Genomic DNA, 26,456 nt, shown 5'->3' with positions numbered 1-26,456 from the left:
TTGGCTTATTTTTAACCCTGGCAGCTTCTAATAAGTGTCAAATAAGCAGCTTCTAATAAGCTGCTTAGAAGCTGTTTCTAATAAGTGCCTCTGCTTTGCCATCCCCAAAGAATTATGCATGAGTTTCTTCCTCTTTTTCTTAAAGGTTCTCAAGCTGGCCATATGTATAGCCGTAGCTTGCCCTTCTAGAGATAGCAGTATACCAAGGTATCAACACTTTCAGAAGCTTTTTTTCCTTCTTTTTTTCTGAAAGCAGAATTCAAACATTTTGTCATCTGATTCTCTGCAAATGCAGCCTATTCTCTCATAGACAATTCTAACTGTTATTTTATGCAGTGTTTTTTCTTTGACAGCCTTTCAGCCATCACTTTAGAAATGCCTCAGAAGAGTGGCAGTGGTAACTGGCATTTTTTTTCCCGTGTCAAATGCAAATCTCTCACCTCCCAAGTGTGAACATACAAAGATCTCTTACTGCCTTTTTTTTTTTAATAACAAAATTAGGCCATAGTTAGCTAAGCAGTGACCTGATTAGTGCTGTATCAACATGCTACCAACTCAAGGTTGTCACTACAAAGTAAGTGTGGTGAAGTCTGCTTGTCCCAAATAAAATGAAAGCAGTCTCTTGACGCAGAGCAATGCTGAAGTCAGCAGTTTCTGCGAAGCGGGCCTAAATGCAGGTTGAAGGATCTCTTCTGTGTATATAGGTAACTACTAGTGCCAATCTAATTCTTTATAATCAAGTACTTTTTGTCATATTTTTACTCAAGAGAATATGAGAGAAAACAGTTCTAAGTGATTTTTTTGTTCTTTGGCTTTCCTTATCCATAAAAGATTTGGCTTTGTGAGGTCTATTTAATGTTTTCTCTAAAATAGGCCCCCTGAGAGATCCCATGGAGTAATTCACTTTGCTGAGTTAGCAGATGAAGCCATTGGATAGAGAAAAAAAAAGATACTGCCAACTGTGAAGCAAATGAATCAATACCAGTGCAAGGGGATCACTTTGCTTCTTCGATACGAGAAAAGCGGCAGCACAGATGCAATATCTGACATACAGATTAAAAAAACCCAAATATAAACACACACACACACACACATTGGGTTGGCTTTTATTGGAAAGCCTAGATGCAATCTATAGTTATCAATTTGTGGAAAATTCAGGACACATATAAAGTTAAGAAGGCAAATTAAAAGAACAATACAAATCAGACGAAATATACATCTCAAAATATCAGGATAGCATTTTGACTGGCATTGTCTAAAATACTTAGAATCTCCTTTCTTTTTTTCTTATTTTTGTAATATGCTTCTTTAATTATGCATATTTTTTCTTTAAAAAGATCTTTTGTTCCTATGTTCCCCAAGGTCACTATTTCCTGCAGGAGCATGTCCAGATCACAAGTCTTTTTTTAGCAAGAAATAGGCTCATTATACCTACTAACAAGGCCACTAATTGGCTTGATTTGACTGCATCTAAAATGATCACCAACAGATACTATAATTTGTTGTTTATTGGTGCCAGAACAAAGGAGAAGGGACTGGTACGCGCCAAGTAGAAGATATATTTCAATGTTGACATGTTATACAAGCTTTTCATATTCAAACAGAACAGAAACATTGGACATAATTTAGAATATGAGCCTATTTCAACAGAGAGCACTTACAGCATGCTAAATACAGTGCTGTGGAAGAGCCACCCAACAGAACTGCAAACACCTAGCATTTTACATCTTTTTAAAAGAATACGTAGATCAATGACACGCCTCTGGGGTCTGACATACCATCCTCTCTAAATTTAGGGCCCTCAAGCTTCAAGGGTAAAAGTACTAACAACTAATCTGTGCTTTAATTCTAATAGATGATTAGCATTCATTATATGTGTAATTAGTTCTGTATGCTCTACCAAATACACACATACAGTAATAGCACTGATACTGTAGATTCGGTAGCGACTTGGCTGGGAGAAATTCAAATCTGTTTATCAAACAATCCTAATGTGCAATTTAGAGTATGTAATACCATAGAATCTCAGAATACAAAGCAGTTAGAAAACTATTTTTATTACATCCACTTGAACCATTCATAGTTAAGACACGTTCACTTACTATGTTCTGTCATTATAATACATGGATAGAAATACTGTGTATATTTCAATGAACATCAAAACCCCCAATTTTGTCTCATCTTAAAAATATTTATTTTTGTGGCTGAATTTAGTGCTCTTGAGACTAAAGCTCTAAGAATGGTTTCAGCCAAGATGTAGAACAGATGCCATAGATGCCACCACAGGCTTCCTATAAGGAACCAGCTGCACACTTCAGTTCTTCCTGCAGCAAATATACTGGGCCTTGGAGCAGAGCATGCCAAATCTATGCAGTGGTGTGGAGATGCAGACTAGGCACTAGAACTGGACCTTCCTCTCCATCCCCAGGTTTAGTGTTCACAGTAATGAGATTTGATCTGCCAGCTGAAGGCCAGGAGATGAGCCTAGTGAACAGCCTGCCTGCCTAAAGAGCAATTCTGTAGCATCAGGTCAGAGGTACGCTTCTTCTATCTGGAGTTATTAACATCTAAAAGAGCTGTATTATACAGAAGACAAAGTTGACATGACTGGATGAAACTACATAATTTCTTCTTCTTCTTCTACATACAATTTGCCAAGCACCTGAGACACTATTCCTCCATTGTGAAACAAAGCTTCTAAAAAACCAACAGAAACCCCACCTGGTATGAATAAATGTCCATTTATTACATTAGGGGTGGAAAAAGACAAGGAAACCCCAACCTATTAAAGTCTTCCATCATACTAAATGAGACTTATTTGGTTACTGTGCCTTCTAACAATGACTGATGAAGTGGCACTGGCCTGGGTGACAGGAGAGGGAGGGGAGGGAGCTGTGGTCTGATTCAGCCAGCCACTTTGTGGAGTGTCCCATCCTATCAGCAGAGTGATAGATGCACAGCTTTAAACCTAATACAAAAATATTAACACTTTTGGACATTAGTCATCACTGTTATATCTCTACAATATAATCCTTTATACTGTACAGCTATAACATAAAAGGTGCAATTCCTTTTTCTTTAAAAAAAATCACACACAGCACATGTTTTTATCATTTTATTTTTAAGTATAAACTTTTTTAAACACTTTACATAAATTAACTCCTCTGAGACTAATATTTGATGTACAGTAAATTGTAATTCATATAAAAATCCATAAACAACTTGTCTCACATAATTTACAAAAAAATCAGGGTTTCCTTTGCTTATATGCAACAAGGATTCTACTTGCCATTTTCCTCCCAAGGCAAACCATGTTAGCATTGTAAAATCCATTATTAAATTCCCATGGTAGCATAAGTCACTTGTGCCAATGTCCTTTTAGAAAGCAGCACAGTTTAATGCAGTTGGGTTGTCTATAAACAGTAATTTTTGCCCCACGTTTTAAAATTAACAGATATATACCACATCCTATGCAGTGAGAAAGAGAGAGAAAAAGAGAGAGAGAAAAAGAGAGACTACTTCTCGTAAGCAAAGGTCAACAATTCAGTACTATTTGGAAACACTGTATGGGTCTGTATCTTAATTAAATACAGTGCCTCAAAGAAACAGACAGCCTGTTGCAAAATCTGTAGGCCTTTTTATTTTCTTTTTTTCTTCTTTTTTTTTTTAATACTTTTCAGTCCAACTTGAGTGCAGCGATATGCATATGTAAACATATTCTTTAAAGCAGATCACCTTTAAGGTCATTGAGAAAAAAAAGTTTTGTCATTAGCAGTATCATTCTTCTGGAAGGCGCTCTTTTTGTTACAGAGTCTGGATTGTGCTACAGAAAAAAATCTGAGCAAAGATGTAAGCTTAGGCTCAAGTAGTAATGCAGCAAAACAGTTTGGTCTCCTTTTTAGAAGACACTGGTACACAGTCTCTTTGGCAGCCTGAGCTAAGCCAGTGTGTTACCTCTTTCCTATCTCACTTTGTCTGAGGAACTGTATATTGTTAGCGCTGTCTGCTAATTCTGGATATTGCTCCACAGAGAGTACATAGTACCCATCGTATCCTTGTACCTTTCCAGCACTTAGCAACTGCCTCTTTTCTCCTTCTGTCCACAGCCTGGCGCCTTCCTCTCCATCTCTTACTCTCTGTTGTTCTCTGGCCCAGGCACTGGAAAGAGCTCTTTGCCTGGCTTGCTCCAGTATTCGGGCCTTTTCCTCATCAAGTGTCATGCCATAGCGGACGTGAAGCGCTAGAGCACCATATTGCATTTCAACATCAGCAAACCTACGAGTCCTGCCGTTCACCACAGTGGTGGACTGGGAAACAGTGACATTGATGCCATTCTCCAGGGCCTTACGCCCACTTGTCAGCCTCAGTGTCCCAAGGTCACTCTCAGGGGAGGTGGTCTTGATAAAATAGTGCGTGTCCTTTCCCTCCACAGTGAAATGCAAGTTTTCTAGGTAGTAAGCGTTGTTCAAAACAGCTGCCACTTTTATGCAGTCCTCATTTGCAATGTTGAGCACATTTGTTTGCACTTTGCCTTGATTGACAGCGAGCATCACCCCTTTCCCAATCAGAGACTTTACCGTGGCAAACCACAGCCATGACTTTTCTCCACTGGATTTCCGTCTGCTGACCTGCACTTCTGCCATCCTTCCCAGGGAAAGGAAAGCCTTTGCTTGTCTCATCACTTGTTGTTGCACTCCAGAAATTGGCTGTAAACAAGAACAGACAGAAGTTTTACCAGCCATCTGTAGCCCCCTAAATGCCAAACAGCCAGGATTTCTTGGTGTGCTGCCCGTGGACAACAACAGGATATGCCACAACTGACAGTGCCAAGGAGTTAATTAGATCTGCATACTGCTTGTTCTGCTGAGTTACAAGACTATTTTGCTAATGTTTAGTGCTTTTACTCTTTGTCTCCCTGAGAACCTGCAGAAAAATAATATTTAACTTCAGGGGCTACTTACTGGGCTGCACAGGACAGACTTGCAAAGCCAATACATAACCACAAGAATCACAGAATGGTTTGGGTTGGAAGGGGACCTTGAAAATCATCTAGTTCCAACCCCCCTGCTGTGGGACACCTTCAGCTAGACCCGGTTGCTCAAAGCCCCATCCAACCTGGCCTTGAACACCTTCAGTGATGGGACATCCACAACTTCCCTGGGGAGCTGGTTCCAGGGCCTCACCACCCTCACAGTAAAGAATTTTTTCTTAATATGTAATCTAAACCTACTCTCTTTCAATTTGAACCCATTCCCTCTGGTCCTGTCACCACCTGCTCATGTATAGTCTTGTCCCATCAACTGGGTGGCCCTCCTCTGGGCTTGCTTCAACAGGTTTATGTCCTTCCTGTGCTGGGGACCCCAGAGCTGGATGGAGTATTCCAGCTGAGGTCTCACCAGAGCAGAGTAGAGGGGCAAAATCCCCTCCCTTACCCTGCTGGTCACACTGATTTTGATGCAGCCCAGGACATGATTGGCTTTATGGGCTGCCAGTGCACATTGCCAGGTCATGTCATGTTAAAACAGGTAAGAACTGTCTTACTCTACAGCGTCATCTTACTATGGTGTCATCTCTTCCTCTGAGCTTGCTCAAATATGATTCCTGTCTACCATGCATCCAGTCAAACTGAGGAGATTTTTGTAGGTCATGAAGCTGTGCTTTAGAATTGGAACAAGCCTTTCTTTATGCTGAGTCAGGAGATAAGCGTCTCTCAAGTAGCAGCAGCCTGAGACCGAACTGCAGGGAGGCTCTCATAATCCCTCAAGCTGCTAAAGGAATGAGGGAAATAAACTGTAATGGCAGTCTTTACAGTTAAAGACAAGGAAGCAAATGGTATGGACCAGTGAGGTGGGGACTGGGGACTGATACCCTTTCTTACAAATACTTGCAGAAACTGATAAAAGGGCATGTGTGAAAAGACTGTGGCCAATCCGGCTGTGTGACCTTCCATTTCACTCCAAGTATCAGCTTCCTGCCTCAAAGAGCTTTTCCCTAAGAACTTCAGCTGGGTGCAACCGTGAATACAGCACTGTTTTGTTCATAGCTAGCAAAGACAAGGGGCAATGAATGAAAAGAACCAACAAGCCAGTCTAATAGAAAAGCTAGGAATGTCATGGAAGAGCTGTGTGTAGCCCACTATGCCAGATGCACTCTCAGTAAAGAGGATGGCTGGGGAGTGGGACCTGTCGGCATAACTGCAGTCGTTAGCCAGAAGAGCTGAAAGAGCAGAAGCAGCTAGCAGGAATGGTTAGCTAGTGCAGCTAGATAGCAAAACAGCTCAAATTACAGGGTCAGCTGTGGCTGGGATGAGACCTTACAACTGTGCAGAACAGACACATCTTATCAGTCTAAACCCTGGGTCGTAACAGCGACAAGCTGTGAATGAGCTGTAGTGATAGAGGTGGGGAGCAGACAGCTGCCCTGGCAGTTGCCTCAGCAGGAAACAAAGATTTAAATAGCTTTGGCTGCACTTTTGAAAAGGACTACTTCGTTTTTGATGACAATCCAGTTTATCTTCCAATTGACCCCTTCTCCTTTCAGTAAAATACTGCTTGAACCATTTGATTCACTGCTGACAAATGAGTCAAAAGCATGTTTTGTTTTCCTAAATTTCTGGATGGGAGACCAAGCAGGAGTCATTAAGATTCAAACAACATTTAATTCAGCCTTGCTGCTGATCAAAGCCTGGCAAAAAGTTTGCAAAGGCTTCTCTGTTTTGCCACAAGGGTAGCTTTCTGGAGGGGACAGTTCCTGACGGAATTACGAATTAACTTGGACTCTCCATTCTTCTTGAATGTGGCAGATTTCTGTCTGCACTTGCTAACAAGTGTGGATTTCAGCTGTTGTAAATCCTATGTAAAAGCTATTGAGCACAAAATATATTGTAGACAGCAATCATCAGTGAGAGCAGCAAGATGCTATAGCAACTTCATAATGACAAAGTTTGTTTATTTTTAACATGTATCCTCAGAGCTCAGTAAAGCTCACTCACTCCAGAATGTTTCAAAATGCTAAGTGGTTTGTGTGTTTACTTCTGCCTCCTGTTTGCATGTGCTTGTTCACCAGTGAATATCAGAGTTGCAGCTTCTTCCTACCTGAGAATTTTGAATCTTTGTTTTCCTATCACATGCTTCTTGCTCTGTCATGTCACATGCCCCTGGCATTCCTCGTTATTGAACTCTCTCCTGAAGATTTTTGACAACTAGCTGTCTGTTCTTATCTCTTTGACCACACTGGTTCTGTTCCTGGTATGCATTTGCTGGTGTTAGTGGATGATTTCATTCTTTAGCCTTTGAGACCTAAATAAACAACTTCTGATAGCTCTTCACAGCCATGCCTGACGACAGGTTTCTGATCTCCCAATACAACCGGGGTGCTTGTCATGCTCCTCCTTCACTGTTTTTGTTGCTCATGGGAAACACTAATCCCATGTTGTGCTCTAAGGTCTTTCCCTGTTACTCAATTACTTGCTATTAAAAATTAACTAACTAACTAACTAACTAACTAACTAACTAACTTCCTAAATACAAAGTTAGCTTCCATATGTTCCCTTCTGCTGGGCCACCCTTCTAAGGACTTTTGTCTACATTAGGTTGTAGGATTTTTTAAGATTATATAATCTTTAATTCTTGTAACATTCTCTATCATGATTCTTGTCGAAAGAGATACTTTTTGACTGCTTACAATGGGATCACTCATTTTAATGTCTCTTAACTCTTCCTTCTAAACCAAAAACAATAGGATTTTTGAGGACGTAGGTCTTTGAGTAAGCCTAATTTGTAAATACAATTTTCTTGAATAGCAGACTTAGATTTTACTTCCACATTTATTTTTCATTATTTAAAACTGTAGCAGGTTTTCAGGATGAAAGTTCATTTTTTTGCTTTCAAAGAATTTCATAAGCACCGGAGTTTTACTTTTATGTAATATAATAGGTTTTACCTCAGGTAATTTCAGTTTCAGTATTTTATCTTTACATGTAACACATGGTGTCCATAATGCATGGCTAAAATTAAAAAGAAGTAAAATTATAGTGGTGCCTGGTATATGTATGTTTTATCACCTGTTCTGTTTATTTCACAGTCTATTTTTTACTACAATGTTCAGTTACTGTCTTCAGGCAGAATGTTAGTACAAATATAATCTATGTAGTTTCTGCTATGAAATTAGACATCTTTAAAGCATCTTAAACTTGTTTTCATTGATTATTGTCTTTTAAATTTTTATTATTGCTGAAAGCAAACAAAAGCTTGTATAAAATAGTACCTAACTGAGCAAAGCTGTAAAAAAACCCCTCCATCTGTAATTTCTTAAATTCTTTTGAAAGTAGATAAAGGTATTGTTTGGATTTAACTTAGCAAATAACTCTGGCTGTCAGAATTATCCATGCCTAATAAGATCTGAATAGAAGGGAACATTCTATCTTGTTCAATTTTTATGTTTAGTTTTGTTTCTTACTGGTATGTCTTCCCATTGCTGGCTCTTCACAAGTTCATAAGAAGGTTCTGTTAAATCAAATTTTGGAACTGGGAAGCCAGGGATGGCATTGTGCAGATGGAAGCCGAATGTCACCAGCCAGCTGTTAACATCTGAAAGAGAATAATTATAAGAAAAAAAATTGAGAAAAATATTAGAATTGTTCTATATTTTGCAACTATACCATTTTTACATATAATAGCTTTTGGCATAGTTGATTTCCTTTTGTATCATGAACATTATTCAACAGTCTTCATTTTGATATGTATGGATTTAGATTTGTGCTACAGCTACAATAGCAAACTTATACAGGAAACTTACAGCTCTAAACTTAAAAGATAATGTCTGTTCTATATTAGAGTTGCACTAGGCTCAGTTGAAAGGTATTGCAGGGTTCAGCAAGTCTGAAGGCCTCTGTGACTTCTAGAACAATTATGGCAGTGCAATTAAGGGGAGATTTCCTTGTCATACAGCCTAAACTAACTGGAATTTCATGGTCAGGCTAAACATGCTTTATGTCACATCTTCATCATCAATACTTTAAAACAAAGCAAAAAAAAAAATACTGCAGAGCACATTCTCTCCTTTTGGTGTGTATATGTTATTGTAATGTCTTCAAACTACTCCTGAAATAGCACCTATATGGAAAATTACCTTTTAAATTATTTGGCAGATATTTTTTGTTGATTCAAGAGAAATATGGTCCTCTTCAAGATGATGTTGGATTGATGAAATTAAAAGCTAATGAAATGCATCAGTAAGCAGACAGGATACTAAATTATCATTAGGTAACATTATTTATGATACATTTTATATTCTGTTAAATTAGGGGTGCCAACAATTAGTTAACAATTGTTTGGCAGGAATGAGTGCTCTGCCTTGTTTCTGTTTTTTTACACTATCTTCCACAAATACTATGCTTAGAGGTTGGCAGAGTGCTCCTTACCAAGTCTAGTAATTTTTATTTAAGAAAGCTCACAATAAGTGGAACAAGGAAGCAAATTTTTCTAAAAATTAAAGAATAAAAAATACTTATCTTAAAATAATTTCTAGCATTTTCAAATAAATGATATGCCTCATGAGGTGCTGCATCTAAAACTGCCAGTCAGCCAAATTGCTAATTGTAATAATAACCTTATATAAGTAGTGTGTCTGTGCATTTCAGACATTAAAGATGTTAAGAAAAGAACCAAAACTGTATTTTGAGGGCAATTTCTGAACTAAGTGCATGATTTTCAATGCCACAAAGAATCTGATTCCAACTGCATGCCCTACAGCACATGCTGCTAAAAGAGGACAGATTCAGAGGTCTGTTATTATCTTTACTCCCAGGCAACCTGTTAGCAACCCACTTAATAGCTGCTGTTTGTTAAATGAATGCAAACCCACTTGATTCCCAGGATGCTCTTCTAAGTGGTAGTCTCACAGCTCCTATGTAAGCAGGGCTGAGCCCTTGCTGTAGACTGGCAATGTCTGTGTATTTTGGATTATTTACATCTATTCAAATACAAAAAATCAAATGTATCTGAGCCATACATTTTTCCAAAAATTCTGGTGTCATGCAGTCAGATTTTTGGTGTGTAGAATAATGGAAAACACTACACATCACTAACTTTAGAACCACAGAAAGCATATAGGTTCTCTAGGAATTGAGATATGAAAGTTAGCATGTTAGCACCTTTCTTTGCCAAAAGAGAAGTTCACTCCTTTTTCTATACTATCGTACTCCTCCTTCCCTGCACCTGGCTGTGTACTCATTACTTTGTGCTAGCCCTGGAGCTCATTGGGCAATTTATATTAGCAGCCTTGCAAAAGCCTACCCTGGAAAATATCAACCAACTTCCAGTGAATATTTTCTGTGATGTTGGTGAGTTAAACTGATCACAGAAGAACCCTTCCTGTCCTTGCTACCTACAGTCTCATTCCCTCTAAATTGGATGCCTATAGATCCAGCATCCCCAAGCTACAATGAAGTAACTTTCTCTTACCTGTGATATAATCCTTCACATCGTGTATTTTACTGGCTGGGTTGTTATTTCTGAACATGTACAAATTAAAAGGAGCTGGATCCTTCCCAATTCTCTTCCAGATTTCAATATCGGGTGTTGTCCACCGGCCTGCCAGTATATCATAATCTCTTTCTCCAAAGTGGACTAGCTTGGTCAGTGGGTCATACAAGCCTCCATGGAATCCAATTACCAGCTGGAAGTCAAGGTTAGAGTCAAAATAGATCTCTCCATAGGCAGTGTATTGAATTTGTTTAAGCATGAGACCATTGCTACTGAAAACAGCTAGTGGTGTCCCTGTATTGTCTGATGCAATGTAAAACTCATCCCCACTGCTAATTTCCATGGCAAAAAGGTGTCCTTGCAGATCATAGTAAAGAGATGTGATTTCAGAACTTGAGTGGTTATATACATGAGTTATCCTGGTTGGGTAAGTAAGGTCTGCATAAAAGAACTGGAGATGCTGTCCAAGGCTAGTTTTACTGGAAACTCGTCGTCCAAGTCCATCGTAACGGTAAATCACTGTCCACCCACTGCCTTTGCTATAAACTCGAGTAAGAAGGCCCTTTGAACTGTACTCAAAGATTTCGGTACCCCTCTGACGCAGAAATCCATCTTCATCTAACCTGTACTGTACATCTCCTAGTCGAGTTATTCTGTCTCTCAGGTCGTACCGAAGTGGCGTCAAACGGGCGCTGCTGCTGGGGTTGAGCAAGTGGAGGTTGCCATTCAGGTCATAGTTGTATCGCCACATTATTTTTTCATTTAGATAAACTGTCTGGAGCTGACCATCTACATCATATTCGTAAGCGTATTTTGTGGTGTTGGCAAATGGCCCAATCTTAATTTCTCTTTTCGTCACTCGTCCCATGTTATCATACTGAATTGTAATCCAATACATTAGTGACCGAAATATTTCATACTGAATTTCCTTGATGCGCCCATGTGCATCGAAGTGTTTTGTGTACGTCATTACAGCTGTTGAAATGATCTGGTTAATATCATAATATATGACTCCAAATTTTCCAAATTGTTCAACTTTGCCAGAGATATCGTCAAACTGGTAGAGATCAATAGGCAATGGGGTTTCATTGATGACACCTTGCATGCTAGTCACTCTGAAGCTATTGTCATAGCTGTAGTCAAATCGGGCATTTACCATTCCGTCTTCACTAAAACGAAATATCTGTCTGTCAATCAATGGGCCAATTTGTCTGTATCTAATGGTGCAGATAAAACCATCGCTTTGGAGGTTTACTGTTTTCAGGACTCCTGCTGTCTCATCATAAGTAAAACTAACTCTTGTACTATCATATAAAATTTCTGAGAGCTTGGTCTGCCGTCTGTACTTGAATAATACTCTTCGGCTTGTCCCCAGGAAAGCAGTTTGAAGGAGCTGCCCTTCTTCATTGTAGTCCATTATAACAGAAGCATTGCTTTCCGGGGGGTTGTATATATTCCGGTAATAGCCAATGGAGCGGATAGTCTGCATGGTATGACGAGCAACGCTGGGCATGGTGACAGCAGAAAGCCGATCCAACAAATCATACTCGAAGATATACTGCCGTTGGCTATGGAGCAGAAGAACCATTGACTGAAAATTAAGAACAGATTTTTATCATGTGCAAATGATGCGGTTTCTCCCCTCCCGCCATATACTGATACTATTTCTTCACAAAAATGTGACATTCCCACTTGAGAAAATTATCTCCTCTTTAATTGAGTTATCCTTGACCTTACATGTTGTTAACATCTCCCTGCCTAATTTACTTGTATGCTTAATTGTAAGGGGTTCTGTAATTAGTAGTTCCACATTCATAATTTGCTACTTGTTATGACTGTATCACTCTTTTATCAAGCATTCACAGCTAAACAGCAGATTGTCAATGGATTCAGATAAGTCATGTTTAATATGGGAAGAAGTAAAACTGTCTTAGAGCCATTAACTCACAAGGAGAACAACATATGGGAGATAGAATTTCTTCCCTACAATTAGAGATGATTTTGAAGAATTTGAATAGCCTGAGATCTCTGAATACTATGTTCTTGTTCTGTGAGCTTTTGAGACATAGGCAAAACAATTGTTTGATTATCCATATCAAAAGGAGCTACTTGAATTATTCTGACATTTTTCTAATGTGTGGCTATTATGTATCATGGGTCTTGATTAAATTATGTCTGTGATGACTAGTAAACCGTATTTTCTGAGCAACAGCTTCAACAGAAATATATTTAAGCCCCTGAAAGAAATGGATTCTCTTTCTGCATAGCAGACATGAGATTTCACAAGGGTCATTTTCACAGGTATTTCTAGAAGGAGAGCTATATATACATATATATTGATTCCTAATATTTTGCCTATCCCTTTTTTTGATGCTACAACATATAGCAAGTACAAATTGACAGCTGTAACTATTTAGAAAAAAGAGCTTTTCTTGGTAGTGAAAAAAGCTCACAACAGTGAAGCATTTGCAAACAAATTATTTTCAGCTGAATTGAATTGCAGATAGTCCCTGTACCTTATTTTAAGTGTTAAGATAAAAGGTAAATACAGATGCTTCTTGTTAGTCAGTGGCCTAAATAATTGAAAAACACATCAATTCCTAGCAATTAGCTACAGCATGATTACATATCTGTGGAATGAAACATTCCCCTTGGAATCACATGTTGATACATAGAATAATTGCGATGTGCTTCTGCTACCTATTTTTTTGCTTTGTATGCAGCAGTGAGGTGCTGCAGATTTTGAGCACATTGCAAGCATTTTTAAAAAGCTGAGTGTTCTTTACCTTTTCCAGATACGTGTAACTCCAAGTTTTCCCATCAGCAAACACTCTAGACACTATCCTTCCCTGTCCATCATACTCTATTTTTTCACTAGTCGTGCCTCGCTGTATGCTGCCTATTTGACCTGTGGATGAATAGGTAACATTGACAGCCATCAGCTTGCTGCTCGGGAGCCACAGGGTGGGGTGCCCTGACGTGTCGTAGGCAATCCTCAGCAGGAATTTACGGTGGTCATCGTAGATCTTTTCTGTCTTTGTGGTTCGATCAAAGTCAACTGAAAGGAGGTTTCTGCCATTAACCTTTTTAAAGCAAACAAAATGACACAATAAATCATGCTGTTCAAACCCCAGCCACCTGTTATTTCCACAAAGCTAGCTATTCTTTAAATACCATTTACAGTGATTGATTTGCTATATGTGTGAATTATTTTAGCAATTTCTTGATATAATTGTAAGGCACTATATTAGTATCTACCCTAGAAGGTCTGATTATATGAAGAGATGGCTCAGAATTTGTTGCAATGTGTTCTTTCTTGATGCTTAGTCAACTGCTAAGAAAATACTGAAAGATGTGTACTGAAAACTTCTGTAATAAATGGGGTCATTTCAATGAACAAACTACTTCTTTTGTAGGCAGTCTGAAGTATATCTAGCAAATTATTGTCAAAATATATTCCCAGCAAATGCTTTTCCAGTTTGTAACAACCATGCTAAGAAAGAACTGAATCCCAATCCTTCACAGCAAGTATTTTTCAAAAGTGTAAATACAGAATTAAGATCTTCAAAAGATGTCAGATCTTCAAATTAAGGTTAAACAGTTTTTAGAACATAGGCATTCCCCTTCTGGATCAAATGGAAATTTAATTCAGTATGCCATCCACTGCTGCAATGTATTTATAAGGCTGAAATCCTTAGTAGAGGATTGTATCTTTCTCCTAGTTAACTGACCACTTAAAGCCATAAATGACTAGAAGACTACTGAACCATTGAAAAACAGTTAAAAATGCTTTGAAGTTTATAAGTATTTTGATTTGAAAATAAAGCCTTAGCATAGACACACTGATGTTGAAAACCTTGTTATTGATATGTTTAAACTACAGTGATGGATAGCGGTTTCTATGTAATATATTTACATTGAAATCCACCCCCCACTTCCCTTTAGTGTTCCAAATATGCCAACTTTCAGTTTCATTGAATTAGCTCTCATTTTTGAATTTATAAAAGCAAAATGTCTGGTTTTCTTTTCCTATACCAGTATCTTTGCACTTCTCCATTCCCCTCAGCACTGAATTGTGTTTTAGTGTTCTCCAACAGGCCTCGAGGGTTTCTTTGTTCATCTGTAAATCATTTCTGTATCTGCTGTGTCTTTTAAAAGTTTTTCCAGGTGGTTTGAAAAAGTGGTATCTGAGATTTTTTTCAACACTGTATTTTGCAAACATGTGGGAATCAGGGTAGAAATGGACAGAGCTAATTAAGAATTTTTTAAAAATTCCTTTTCAAGTACTTCATACATACATTACAAAGGGTGAACAAAGATGGCTACATAACATTCAGAAAAAACCCAAAGAGAATAGATAGGAATACACCAAAGAAATGACCAGAAGATTTTTGCATTTTTTCAGGCTGAAAGTTCAAAACTCCATATATCATGGATGTTAGTACTTATACCCTGAGGCTGATAAGTTTCTAAAAGATCAATAAAAATTAGATCCTTTATTATTGTTATAAAAAGTATTAAAGTGCTGGTGATAGGCCATAGGCATATAAAATATAAAATTCCTCCAAATTCTCAGTTTTGCTCAGTCTGTCTATTTATATACAATACCTTTCTCTTTTTTAGTATGAAATCACTGGCATGAGAGGAATCTGCACTATCAATTTAAGAAAAAAATCACATTTTCATGTAGATCTCCTAAGTAAAGAACACAAAGTCTAGCAGATGCAGAATAGCTGTTTTACCTATTTAATGAACCATCAATTGTTATTTAAATATCATCTGAAAAATTAATGCTACAGGACTGATTCTAGATGTAGGTTAAACTTAGCTGTGAAGTATTCCCATTCAACTCCTTTTTTGTAATATCTTTTTTACTTGTTTTCAGGTAGGTTTTTAAAATTTTTCCAACATCTAATATTAGCTCATTTATCTAAATTCATCCTTAAATTTTCTTTATCTCTGGCTTTTTTTTCCCCCAGTGTCTCCCACATATGCGTGCACTCATCTCTGCATGTCCTTGCCCGTTTTGCTTCTCTGATTTTTTCCTTCCCTTTCTCTCCACCTCCCCTTTCTTTACATTTAATTATGATTTTTATAAATTTTCTCGTCCACCTCTCAGGATTAGACACTGAAGTTAAAATGGACACTTCTTATTTCTGAACTGGCAAAGAAAGAAGGCTGGTTTTATGGCTAAGGCAGACGTCCAAGCAATTGTGGTTAATTTCTTGGCTTAGCACATCCTTCCGGTATAAATTGCAACAAAGTACTTAATCTGCTGTCTCACTGCCCTAGCTGCTAACTAGGATAATGTCATCCCTTGCCTTCTCACTTCCCATCTGTCTGGTCTGTGTAAGGGCAGGATAGGAGGGGAAGGAAAGGAAATACCTCTTGTTCCAGCCAGTTTTATGCTTTCAGACTTTGCTGACAGAGCTCTTGCATTCAGGCATGTGAGCTTTTGGTGAAATTTTGGCTGTATTTGCCTAATCTCACAGTACAGATGGGCAATTAGAGTAACAATGAGTTTTGGTGATACAGCTTCTTTCATTGGGCAGGGTAGGGCTGGAATAGCTCATCTCAGCTACAGCAGTGCCTTCTACGAAGTGCTTCTTGATAACATCTCTGCTACCAAAATGCTTCTACAGGAAAAGTTGAATATTTTTATTGTGTCCAAGACAAACTCCAAATATATCTGAAACCTCTGGGTTTCATTATCATTAAAACTGTACTTCAGGACATTTCCACTGAAGAAACACTTAATGACACAAAACTGAATCTTCTGACAGTCCCTACCTACTGTCCTGATATGTTTCAGTAATTCACATCTCCGTCTATCCACCTCTGCTTTAATTCCTGTTTTTCTTTCCAGTGAGAAGCATCTGTCTGTGATTCCTCTGTTAGGAGCAGGAAGATATTGTTGGGTCTTACAGAGAGATTCAAGAGCTAATGTGAAAACTGGGGACCTTTGCATAGCTGGGAGTATGTCAGGTCTCAAGAGGAGGCAGAGCAAATGCCTCTTGTGAGCTCCCTTGTCTGTGTTACTGGTCTAGTCTGGGTGCATCCCTTGAGACAGAATTCATACCAGCTCCTTTATTTGAGACCTTTGTGAGACCCTCAGTACAAAGGCCCTAAAAGGGCTCTTCCGTGCAGAGGACTGGCAGGACCTTTGCCTATGACCAGCCTATAGATCAAACATACAGCTCCAGAGAGAGAACTAGCTTACTGATCAATTAAAAACCAAGTCGGAACAAAACCAAGATTGACAGAAGATTGTTGAGTTAAGGAAGGGCAACATAATTCCTAATTAATTTCTTTAGAAGGATTACTAGTACTGGGTAGAACTAATACAAGATAGAAAACCAAGAGAGTACCTGACAGTGTACTTTATAACATTAGATACTGCATATGTATAACACAGTGAAAGTGTCACAGAGATGAGTACATTTACTGGCAATACATTTTGTCACGGTTTTTTGTCTACATTTGTCTTCTTTGCAGCAAAATGCTCATGACATATCTGTCTGTACATGGAAATTATGAGCTCCATAAGTTATTCCTCTTCTTCTTTCTCTTGTTTTCTTTTTCTACTTTCCTACATCCCCCATCCACCCCTGACTGACATTTTGGTAAAAACCTTTCCATGTAAATCAATTTCACAAAACATTCCTTTTTTGTTCATTGTCATTGCTGACAAGTTTCTTTCCTTTTTTTTTTGAGGCATTTTTCTCGTATTAGCTCATTCTCCACCTGCCGTACTTCTCCCATTTCTATATACACTTTTAATCAGTATTATTTTATCCTAATTAGTAATCTTTCATTTCCCCTGCCATCTTGTTAAATCTTTCCATTTTGTTTGCTCTTCTCTTCTGTTTTTTTTTTTTTTTTTTGGTGTTAATTCATCTAAGTTAAAGTTGCCCCTGACAACTTTACCTCGTCTTTTTAACTTTTACCTCCTCTGGCACTTGAATGCCAAAACTTAGTGTCACTTCTGAGAACTGCACACTCATGGTGATTTGTTTCACTGCCAAACCTCTCTTGGGCTTCTTTAATAAATGAACAGGTGTATTCATAATGGCAGGTGTATTATACCACTGTGGTATGTAATGACATGCCTATGAACCAGAACCACAAGGATGAACTTCAGAATCATGGCTTCCTTTTCCTCTTCCTTATCCATGTAAAATCGCTGCCACAGGTAGGTACTAGTATATTGTTCTTAAGCAGCAGCTACGGTACATAATTGTTCTTCTTTCTTGGAAAAAAATACATTCCTCTTGTAGAGAAGGTGGTAGAGAGGAATATAACCTGCATAACAGCATGCCCTCCTTTCTTGTCCCAATGGAAGATACAAAATATTTTAAGATTTCAAATGGCAAGAAGTCAAGTGGCCTAGGCCTTATTTTAAATAACTGAGTTCAGTTCTAATAGTAAATCAGACCTTTGATGTGGTCTTGAAATGGTCTCCTGGCAACACAATTTTAAATGCTTAATCTGTGTTGTCTTTACCAAATGGCTGTCATAAATCATAGTTTGCTTCCTACTTGTATTTCACTCACTATATAGGAAGAAGAAATGCCAACAAAATGGTAAAGACATATGTTGGAGGAATATGCCATACACATACATACACAGTTAAACTCTTTCTACCATAGAAGTAAGTCTTAGTACAATTTTAATTTAAAATAAAAGAAAAGAAATAAAATCCAGGGATCATGCTAACTTATGGTAGAATAAAACAGGATCCTGAATCAGTTGCATGAATTCAGACAGTACCAGAAAGAAAAGCAGTGAAGGAAAGCAGAAAATTATTCTTTTTAACCATTCCAGGCTAAAACCAACAGTTTAAATTCCACAGTGTGCTGATTTCAGCTGGGGTAAAGTTAATTTTCTTCACAGAAGCTAGTACAGGGCTATGTTTTGGATTTGTGCTGAACACAGGGTTGATAACACAGAGATGTTTTTGTTACTGCTGGGCAGGGCTTACACAGAGCCAAGGCCATTTCTGCTTTTTGTACTGCCACACTGGTGAGGAGACTGGGGGTGCATGGGAGGCTCGGAGGAGACACAGCCGGGACAGGTGACCCCAGCTGACCAAAGGGATATTCCAGACCATATGGGATCATGCTCAGTGTGTAAACTGAGGGATCTGCCCAAGTCACTGTTATGTATGATGGGGCACTGCTCTCCTGGAGATGGCTGAACACCTGCCTGCCCATGGGAAGCAGTGAATTCATTCCTTGTTCCACTTTTTTTTTGTGTGAGTGGCTTTTGCTTTCCCTGTTAAACTGCCTTTATCTCAACCCATCAGTTCTCTGGACTTTACTTTTCCAATTCTCCCCAATCCTGCTGGTGGGGGAGTGAGTGAGCAGTTGTGTGGGGCTTGGCTGCTGCCTGGGGTTAAACCACGACACACAGAAAAGAGCAATTAATAAATAAAACAGCCAATAAATGAAGTAATAAAAACAAGTACTTCCAGATCTACAGTCAACTTGTCTGCAATAAATATGCTGTGGTTGTTGGATGGCAATACCTACAGGAATATCTTTACATTTCCTCATTCCTTTATGAGAACGCAGCAGATACTACGCATGCTTGTGCTTACCCTAAGCTTTCGGCCAAAGACATTGACTTTTCCTTGGGCTTGCTCTTTCCGGAATCGCCATTCCACCAGGTTCTGCCCATTCTCCCCTGGGAGGGTCATGTTTCTCTTTGCCATGGTTGGGTTGGCAGTGCCAGCCAAGACGTGCGGTTCTGTCTGGTAGTGTGAGTCCAGGCCGCTGGCGTACAGGATTCTCAGTGAGCCATCATAACCAATCTGGTAGCTATTTCTTAACTGATCTGAAAAGGCCAAGAAGAGAATTGCAGGTTACCTACACGGGTTAAGACTCTGCCTTTGTACTGGACACATATTTATGCAATATGTGCATCTTGACTTCATGTAACTGACTCAATGGTAATAAAGAGCCAGGGTGAGATTCTTAATAATAAATGTATCCCATAGGACCAAAAATGCCTTTAGGACCCATCATCAAAGTTAGTTAAACACTTAAGAAAGTCTCATCCTCACAGTATATCTTTTGGACTTCCACAAAACACATTCTCTGCTGTTTCATCAGGCATTTTTGGCCTAATCCTAAGCGTATGACTACTCACTTTTGCAAGGATGTGGTTGCTGGGGTATTACATGCTATTTTTAAGCTAAAATATCACTTCATACTATTTCTGTACCTATTTCCTTTTCAATCCATCTCTTCTTGCCAAGATCCCTTTCTAATACAAAGTAAGTATTTTACTTCCCACAGCTGCTCACAAAAGCTATTTGGTTAGAAAACTTAACTTAATTCCACATTTGTTGCAAGTACTGCTTTCCTTGAACAGTTGTTTCTATATAGGTGTAAAAATGTGAATGTATTACCTGTTCCTCCAAACACTGTGCCCCTAAAGTTTCACTTCTATTTGGAGCTGCTTGTACCACAAGAAAACAATTTTCAGGCTTGTATCTGCTGAGAAATCTTTTGTTTACAGTACCTTGAACCATGGTATAGAAAGAATCGATGGATGATAAGTTGGAAGTGATGCTGACATCTTCCTCTCTGCTGGATGACTCAATGTCCACTGTAATGGCCCTTTCCATTTCCCCATGAAGGTTAGTGACGACTCCAGTTGGGAATGTAACGTTTGTTAGACGGCCCTCGCTATCGTAGCTAAAAAAAACCAAACCATCCAGAAATGATACATAGCAGAAACAAATTGTTTTCACTTACAAGTAAAATGAACAAAAATACCAGCTACTCATATTGTTAAGGCATTTTTGCTTTTTTATGTGTGCATGGGATAGGCATAGCAAAGACTTCAAACATGCTTTGAAGTACTCAAAAGACTGCTTAACTACAGCAGCCTCAATGGTGATAGCAAGAGCAAACAGATGGATCTTCAGCTCTGCATATTATTCTTTGAAGTGTGACCAGATCCTGCTGCACATCTAATTCACCATTTCAAAGGAAGCATATTTTTTGGTGCTAAATTCTGTAGCATTCTGTACTCACTCCCTATTACTGGACTAGATTTTACTGTTATTGAGTAGGAATACTCAAAATTTTTGAAAAAAAGGGTATCTTAATAAGAGTGTCTTTTGGGCCTTTCCTATTCAATGATTATGCAGAACACCTGTCCTCCTGAGTGCTTATTGTCCCTTGTATTACTATGAGTACTATGAGACAGAATCTGGGGTTATATTTAATCTACTTAAGCTGCTTGTAGCTGGAAACCAGAACAGCTAGCATCTCTAACTTGTTAACTGCCTGCGGATCATAGTTTGAGAATTGTGACACAAACCATGAGATTTTTTCTTCTGTGTCAACTGACATTTATTTAAAACAACAGCTATATATACACTTAATATGAATAGGTAGATAGAATTTCTGTAATTGAAGTAGATCTATGACATCTAAACCATGTCTTTTCTTATGCTGTTAGGTATACCCTGTTGGTACATGACCAGAGACCATGCTCACATCCAAACGTATTTTGGTCACAGTATAGAGAGAGGTAAAGCACAGTGTGAGGTTGTGGTCATAAAACTTGTCTTTAAGATTAGCTCTTCTAGTACTACAGTCTTGATTTGTCAGCCTAGGTGTTCTGCTGAAGCTCCTTGTTTTGAAGTATAGCCTGTCTGTAGCTGCAACAGAGAAAAAAGCATCCGAAGGATGATTCCATGCCCATGTATGACCTGTTTGCTCTCAGGAGTTTGCCATTCCTCTCCTGTGACCATGTAGTGAGAAGCTGAAGAACGCCTGCCTTAGTCTCTTAAAGTAATTAGAACATGACCCTGCAGGTCCTCACAATGTGCTAGACATTTCATGCTGATAATTATCATCAAAATTGCTCCTACTGGAAAAGAAAAGCAAAACCAAAAAAAAGCCCCCACAAAGCCCCAAGTGTATCACTGAGGCTACAGAAACTCTTTCTTAAATTGAGTGAGTTAATCCTAACAGCTGTAACCCACAACACACTAACTTTCTCTGAACAGCATGAGTATTGCACAGCATTGCTGTAACTGAAAGGATTAAGAAAATTTTTCTTCCAGAAAAATCTTACTCTGTAGATTTGACAGCTTTTTGCATACGGTCATTTCCCTCCTTTTAGCACAGTTGATTTTCCTTGTTTATGTAAGACTTTCACTTAGCAACAGGCAAGAGAAAAGAATGTTTAAAAATCAGGAACCATACTGCAAGCCAGGGAAGTCAAGTGGGGAAACCTATTTTTTGAATTAAGTACATTTCAAGATAATGGGGTTTCTTCCAGTGTGTTTCTGTCCCTAATTGGGGTTCTTTTTCACATACTGGACTCGGCAAGCTGAGATACTCCATTTATGCAGGAGACCAAAACAAACATACTGAAGTTCCTTGTGCATGAATGTGACTGCTAGCCTATTCATGACCTTCAGTCTCATTCCTCAGTTCCAAGACCTTATTTTATTTTCATGCACAACTTCCCTTTGCAATTCCCTGGGGAGCATATATTGTCCAATTAGTGTCCTTTTCTATTTTCTGCTTTATGTTTGAAAATGGTATCAAATTACTTTGTTGGGAATTACTTCCATCCTTTGATTCCAGTAGCCAAGTACTGGTCTTTATTCCAAACAATGCTTACTAAAGGTACAGAAGATAAGATTTCCCTTTAAGAACTTTTTACCCTTTTAATCACAGTATCTGTGAGAAACTAATTATTTCTCAGTATACCACCTGAGTCGGAAAATGCTACGCATTTAGTAGTATTCAGTGCAGTGTGTGGCTTCAGTGCAGTACGCAGCACTGAACTGTGCTATCCTTCTTTTATGCGTTCTTGCTTCCACATTATTACTTTTCAACTGTGCCTACAGTTCTTGAACTGGTCTCATCTTTCACAAATATGGGAAAGCACATCATGAGCCTGAGATAAGCAGTTAATATTATTACAGTGGGGGAGAGTTCAAAGACTGGCAAGAATCATGCTACACATTCATGTTCTTAAAAACATGACTGTAAAGCTGAAAGAATCTTAAAAGCCATGACTGCTTGGTTCAGGCATCCTAGTGCAAGAAGAAAATGTGACTGAGATGTGAAAGGTAAGAATAGGATTTCTCATACTTTTATAGCCAGGAACAAAAAGAAAAAGGGGAAATAGGCCTTTCTACAATTCACTACATATTCCATTTGATCACAGATTGCAATGTGTGTCCTTCATTTTGTTCACTGTACATTGAATACTAAACTTACTTTATACTTGCTATCTTCTTGCCCACAATCAAAGCCTTATCAATGCACAGCATAGCAACATCACTCATACCTTTGGGCATTCTGCAGCCATTTTTCTTATTACATTCAAATATCCTTGCATTCTGCTGCCAAGGTGAATTTATTCATCCAAGATTGTCAGTTTTAGACTGAGAGATTTCTTTTTATCTGCCTAGTGTTCTAATATTGAAATTGCCCTAAAAGGAATGAGATCTGAAGTCTAGAGGGCGAGCGCCTATATTTGGCATTTCACAGCCTCTTTGATCTTTTCATCCAAACACAAGCTCAGGCACACGTGTTACCATGGAGCCCTCTGATCTTTCTCCTTTTCCAGGCTCCACAGCAAAGCCGTTCAACCAACCTCTTCAATTCCTCAAGAGTGAGTTTCACATAAACTTTTCAAAACTCTAAACCAGAAACTTGCTCCCTGGATGTGACCTTGTGTGCATTAATCCCCTCAGCTGATTTCTGTTCGCATTAATGTAACAATCTTCATATTTGGTCAATAACTACGAAGGCAGCAGTGGGGACAGCTGCCACCACCGGTAGCTGAAGTTCCCCTTAGATCAAATTCTTTTTCTTCTTTAGGATGAGCTGCCACTGCCAGATAGTTTTCCACTTCTGCAGTGAGAATTTCTCAGAGATAATGATTATCAGCTTCCCAGATTCTTGACCTTTTGCTCTTCACCTGCTGGAAGTCTCTCTTCCATTGTTCATCTCCTTCAGTTTTAATTACATGCCTTCCCAGACCATTTTCTGTTCTAGGCTATGTAGGACACTTCACTTTGCAGTAATAACTTCCTGGTAAGCCTTGCCACAGATGGAAATGTCCTACTTTCTTTATTTTTGACTTGTTTCTCAAGTGCATTTTATCTTAGTCCATAGCACATTTAGCTCGACCCCAACTTGCAGAGCATTATTAATGTTTTATATCAGAAGCTATTTCAATGTAGAATAGAGAGCTGTAGAAATAAAGTGTATTGTAAAGGCTGCACCTAAAGCCAACTGCTAAGTTATGACTGATAACTGTTTTTCCACAGACCTCTGCAGCACAATCCCTTAACAAAATAAATTCTGTGATTTTTTCTTTTTTTGCTGTTGTAAACATGTCAGGTTGAAGAGCAAGGCACACCATTTCCAGCACATTTCAGATAACAAGATATATGGTCTCAAATGCATATTAAGTATTTAAGACTGGTTACAGATTATACTATTAGTTGGGATACTGTAATAGAGAAATGAAGCATGAATGCATTTCATAATATAGACATGTATAATTTTGACAGTAGAAAGAAAAGTAGTTACACTTTCAGTCAACTCACATCAGGTATTTCCTCTATGCATCTCAAATTACCAAGAGTGGCTAAAAAATTTATGGAACATTACCCTACTTGTTTCAAACTATTAATGGGAAGCATTTTATACCAGAGTGCTGCTTCTTGGCAGGTGAGAACAGAAGGTTCAAGGTTGACATTCAGGAGTGCAACATGTTGTTGTTTTAGGTGCATACCATGTTGACAATATGCCAAAAAATCTGTCCTAACCTGGCAATGAAGTGTCTCTCTTGGCTTGTTGAGGCCATTTAAGCTACATTTACATAGAAGACCGTGGTCTTTAACATGAAAGTATTTTGGTTTCCAAATACATTCTTTCACTTGTATTCAGCCTCCGTAGCACACTGCAGGTTTAGTCCCTCCCAAATAGTGAATTCAGATTTGGAAAATACAGTAAAGCCACTCCAGTAGCACTTTCATTGCATGCTCAGCCAGTATCAAAATGGTTATCTTGCCGATCAAAAGGAAAGAAGCCCACAGTTTATATACCATCACTTTTATTATCATTTCAACACCTGTAGGGAGCTCTTCTGCCCCCCACTGGTTTAAAATTGGGCATGGCAACTTAATGGAAGCTCTAGTTCTGGCCACCTTTAACCATTATGTGGGTTGTTGAAAGAAAGAAAACTTTCAACTTGAACGTAATGAAATGTGCTATTTTTTTCCTTTACTCCATTTCTACATTACTTTCATTTTGATATGCATTTTTGCTTTTTATATGTCTGAAGAGGGACTGAATGAGCCTGCTAAGAATGAAAAAGGTGAAAATAATCTACAGATGCATGGACAGAAATGATTTCTTGTTTTTTTTTCCATTTCTTATTTAGTCTGATTGAAATAGACACTTCAGTGGATCCATAACTACTCATTTATAACCTGCATTTATTCCTTTATTTCCACACAGTATACTTGTATTTGTATCTTAAAAGGTTTAGCATCTTGCTTGTGAATTCACAGTACAATTATATTTCAGGGAAACCTGAAATATTAAACTATGGCCCTTTTGGAGATATAACAAATATTTTTTTTAGAAAAACACAATCAATAACGAATATGGCAGTATGTATTCCTAATATTTTGTTTTGTTTAACAAGAAGAAGGCAAATAACAATTTGGTATATATTAGTAGCTTGTAAATTATGACAAGTGGATTTTTAAAATTTTATTTTATTATTTTCTAAAAAGTGATAGCATTTGTCTGTTTTTCTTAACTGGAATATTGTTATGCATGAGGAAAAATGCAGCCAGGAAGGTCAACTGTATCCTTGGGGTGCATCAGACACAGCATTGCCAGCTGGGCAAGGGAGGGGATTGTCCCACTCTGCTCTGCACTGCACTGGGGCAGCCTCATCTCGAGTGCTGGGGGCAGTTTTGGGCACCACAGTGTAAGAAGGATGTAAAACAGAGCATCCAAGGTCACTTGGTCTGTTCAGCCTGGAAAAGAGGAGACTGAGGGGAGACCTCACTGTAGTCTTCAACATCCTTGTGAGGGAAAGTGCAGGGTAGGGCACTGATCTCTTCTCTGTGGTGCCCAGTGACAGGACCTGAGGGTATGGCATGAAACTCTGTCAGAGGAGGTTTATATTGGATATGGTTTATGTTGGAGAAGGTTCTTCACCCAGAGGGTGGTCAGGCACTGGAACAGGCTCCCCGGGGAAATGGTCACAGCACCAGCCTGACAGAATTCAAGAAGTGTTCGGACAATGCTCTCGGGCACATGGTGGGACTCTTGGAGCTGTTCTGTTGCAGGGCCCAGGCCAAGGCCACTAGCTGGACATTGATGATCCTTGTGAGTCCCTTCCAACTCATATTCTATGATTTCATGGAAAAAAAATCAGTATTTGTAGCGGTGCAGGTGGCTGCAGCTACTCTTTGTCCTGAGAAGAACTCAGACAACCAGCTGTGGTGGTCAGCAACCCAAGTTTAGCATGTAACATTCAGTCATGGTGAGAACCCATGATTCCCTTGTTCTGTCTCTTGCATGTTTTCCCTATTGGTTAATATTTTGTCTTCTTGTTTTATGTATGAAGTTATGTATATTCATTTCCCTTCTTTAATATCTATTAGTTCTAGAAAGTTCTTTGTTCCTTGACGCCCCATTGGATCCTTCCCTCAGTCCCTCCTATGTGTTGTTTCCATTGGTTCCCTTCCTGTCAATCCCACCTGCTTGTCTCTATCCCATTGGCTGAGATCCCTTTCCCCACCTATTCTGTACCCAGTATAAGATCCCTGGACCCTCCGACCAATTGGCCTCTTCATGGGAATAAACCTGTGTGGAGCATATACAGAGAGCCCCCTCTCTTTACTTCTTTGCCTTCACCTCTGTGCCTGCTGAACAGCGACAGGAGGATCCAGCCCCTTTTGGG

The 26,456-nt window shown here is 38.8% G+C and overlaps 1 protein-coding gene across 50 annotated transcripts in view; it reads right to left on the bottom strand.

Annotated features, from left to right (window-relative positions):
• Positions 1 to 1,089: 1,089 nt before the first annotated feature.
• The window catches only part of TENM3 (teneurin transmembrane protein 3), a 1,310,258-nt gene continuing 1,284,891 nt past the window's right edge, over positions 1,090 to 26,456 (bottom strand). For all 50 annotated transcript variants that reach the window (XM_069013799.1, XM_069013797.1, XM_069013796.1 and 47 more), the window contains 6 exons: positions 20,010 to 20,185; positions 19,084 to 19,319; positions 13,271 to 13,567; positions 10,464 to 12,075; positions 8,458 to 8,588; positions 1,090 to 4,706 (listed from right to left, as the gene is read on the bottom strand). In XM_069013799.1, the coding sequence (XP_068869900.1) occupies positions 3,951 to 4,706; positions 8,458 to 8,588; positions 10,464 to 12,075; positions 13,271 to 13,567; positions 19,084 to 19,319; positions 20,010 to 20,185 (3,208 nt within the window). In that variant the 3' untranslated portion in view covers positions 1,090 to 3,950. The remainder of the gene's footprint in view (positions 4,707 to 8,457; positions 8,589 to 10,463; positions 12,076 to 13,270; positions 13,568 to 19,083; positions 19,320 to 20,009; positions 20,186 to 26,456) is intronic.

This window comes from Aphelocoma coerulescens, chromosome 4 (assembly GCF_041296385.1).
Source record: "Aphelocoma coerulescens isolate FSJ_1873_10779 chromosome 4, UR_Acoe_1.0, whole genome shotgun sequence".
Classification (NCBI taxonomy): domain Eukaryota; kingdom Metazoa; phylum Chordata; class Aves; order Passeriformes; family Corvidae; genus Aphelocoma; species Aphelocoma coerulescens.
The sequence above is the reverse complement of the archived record's forward strand: the minus strand, read 5'-3'. Positions and strand labels throughout refer to the sequence as shown.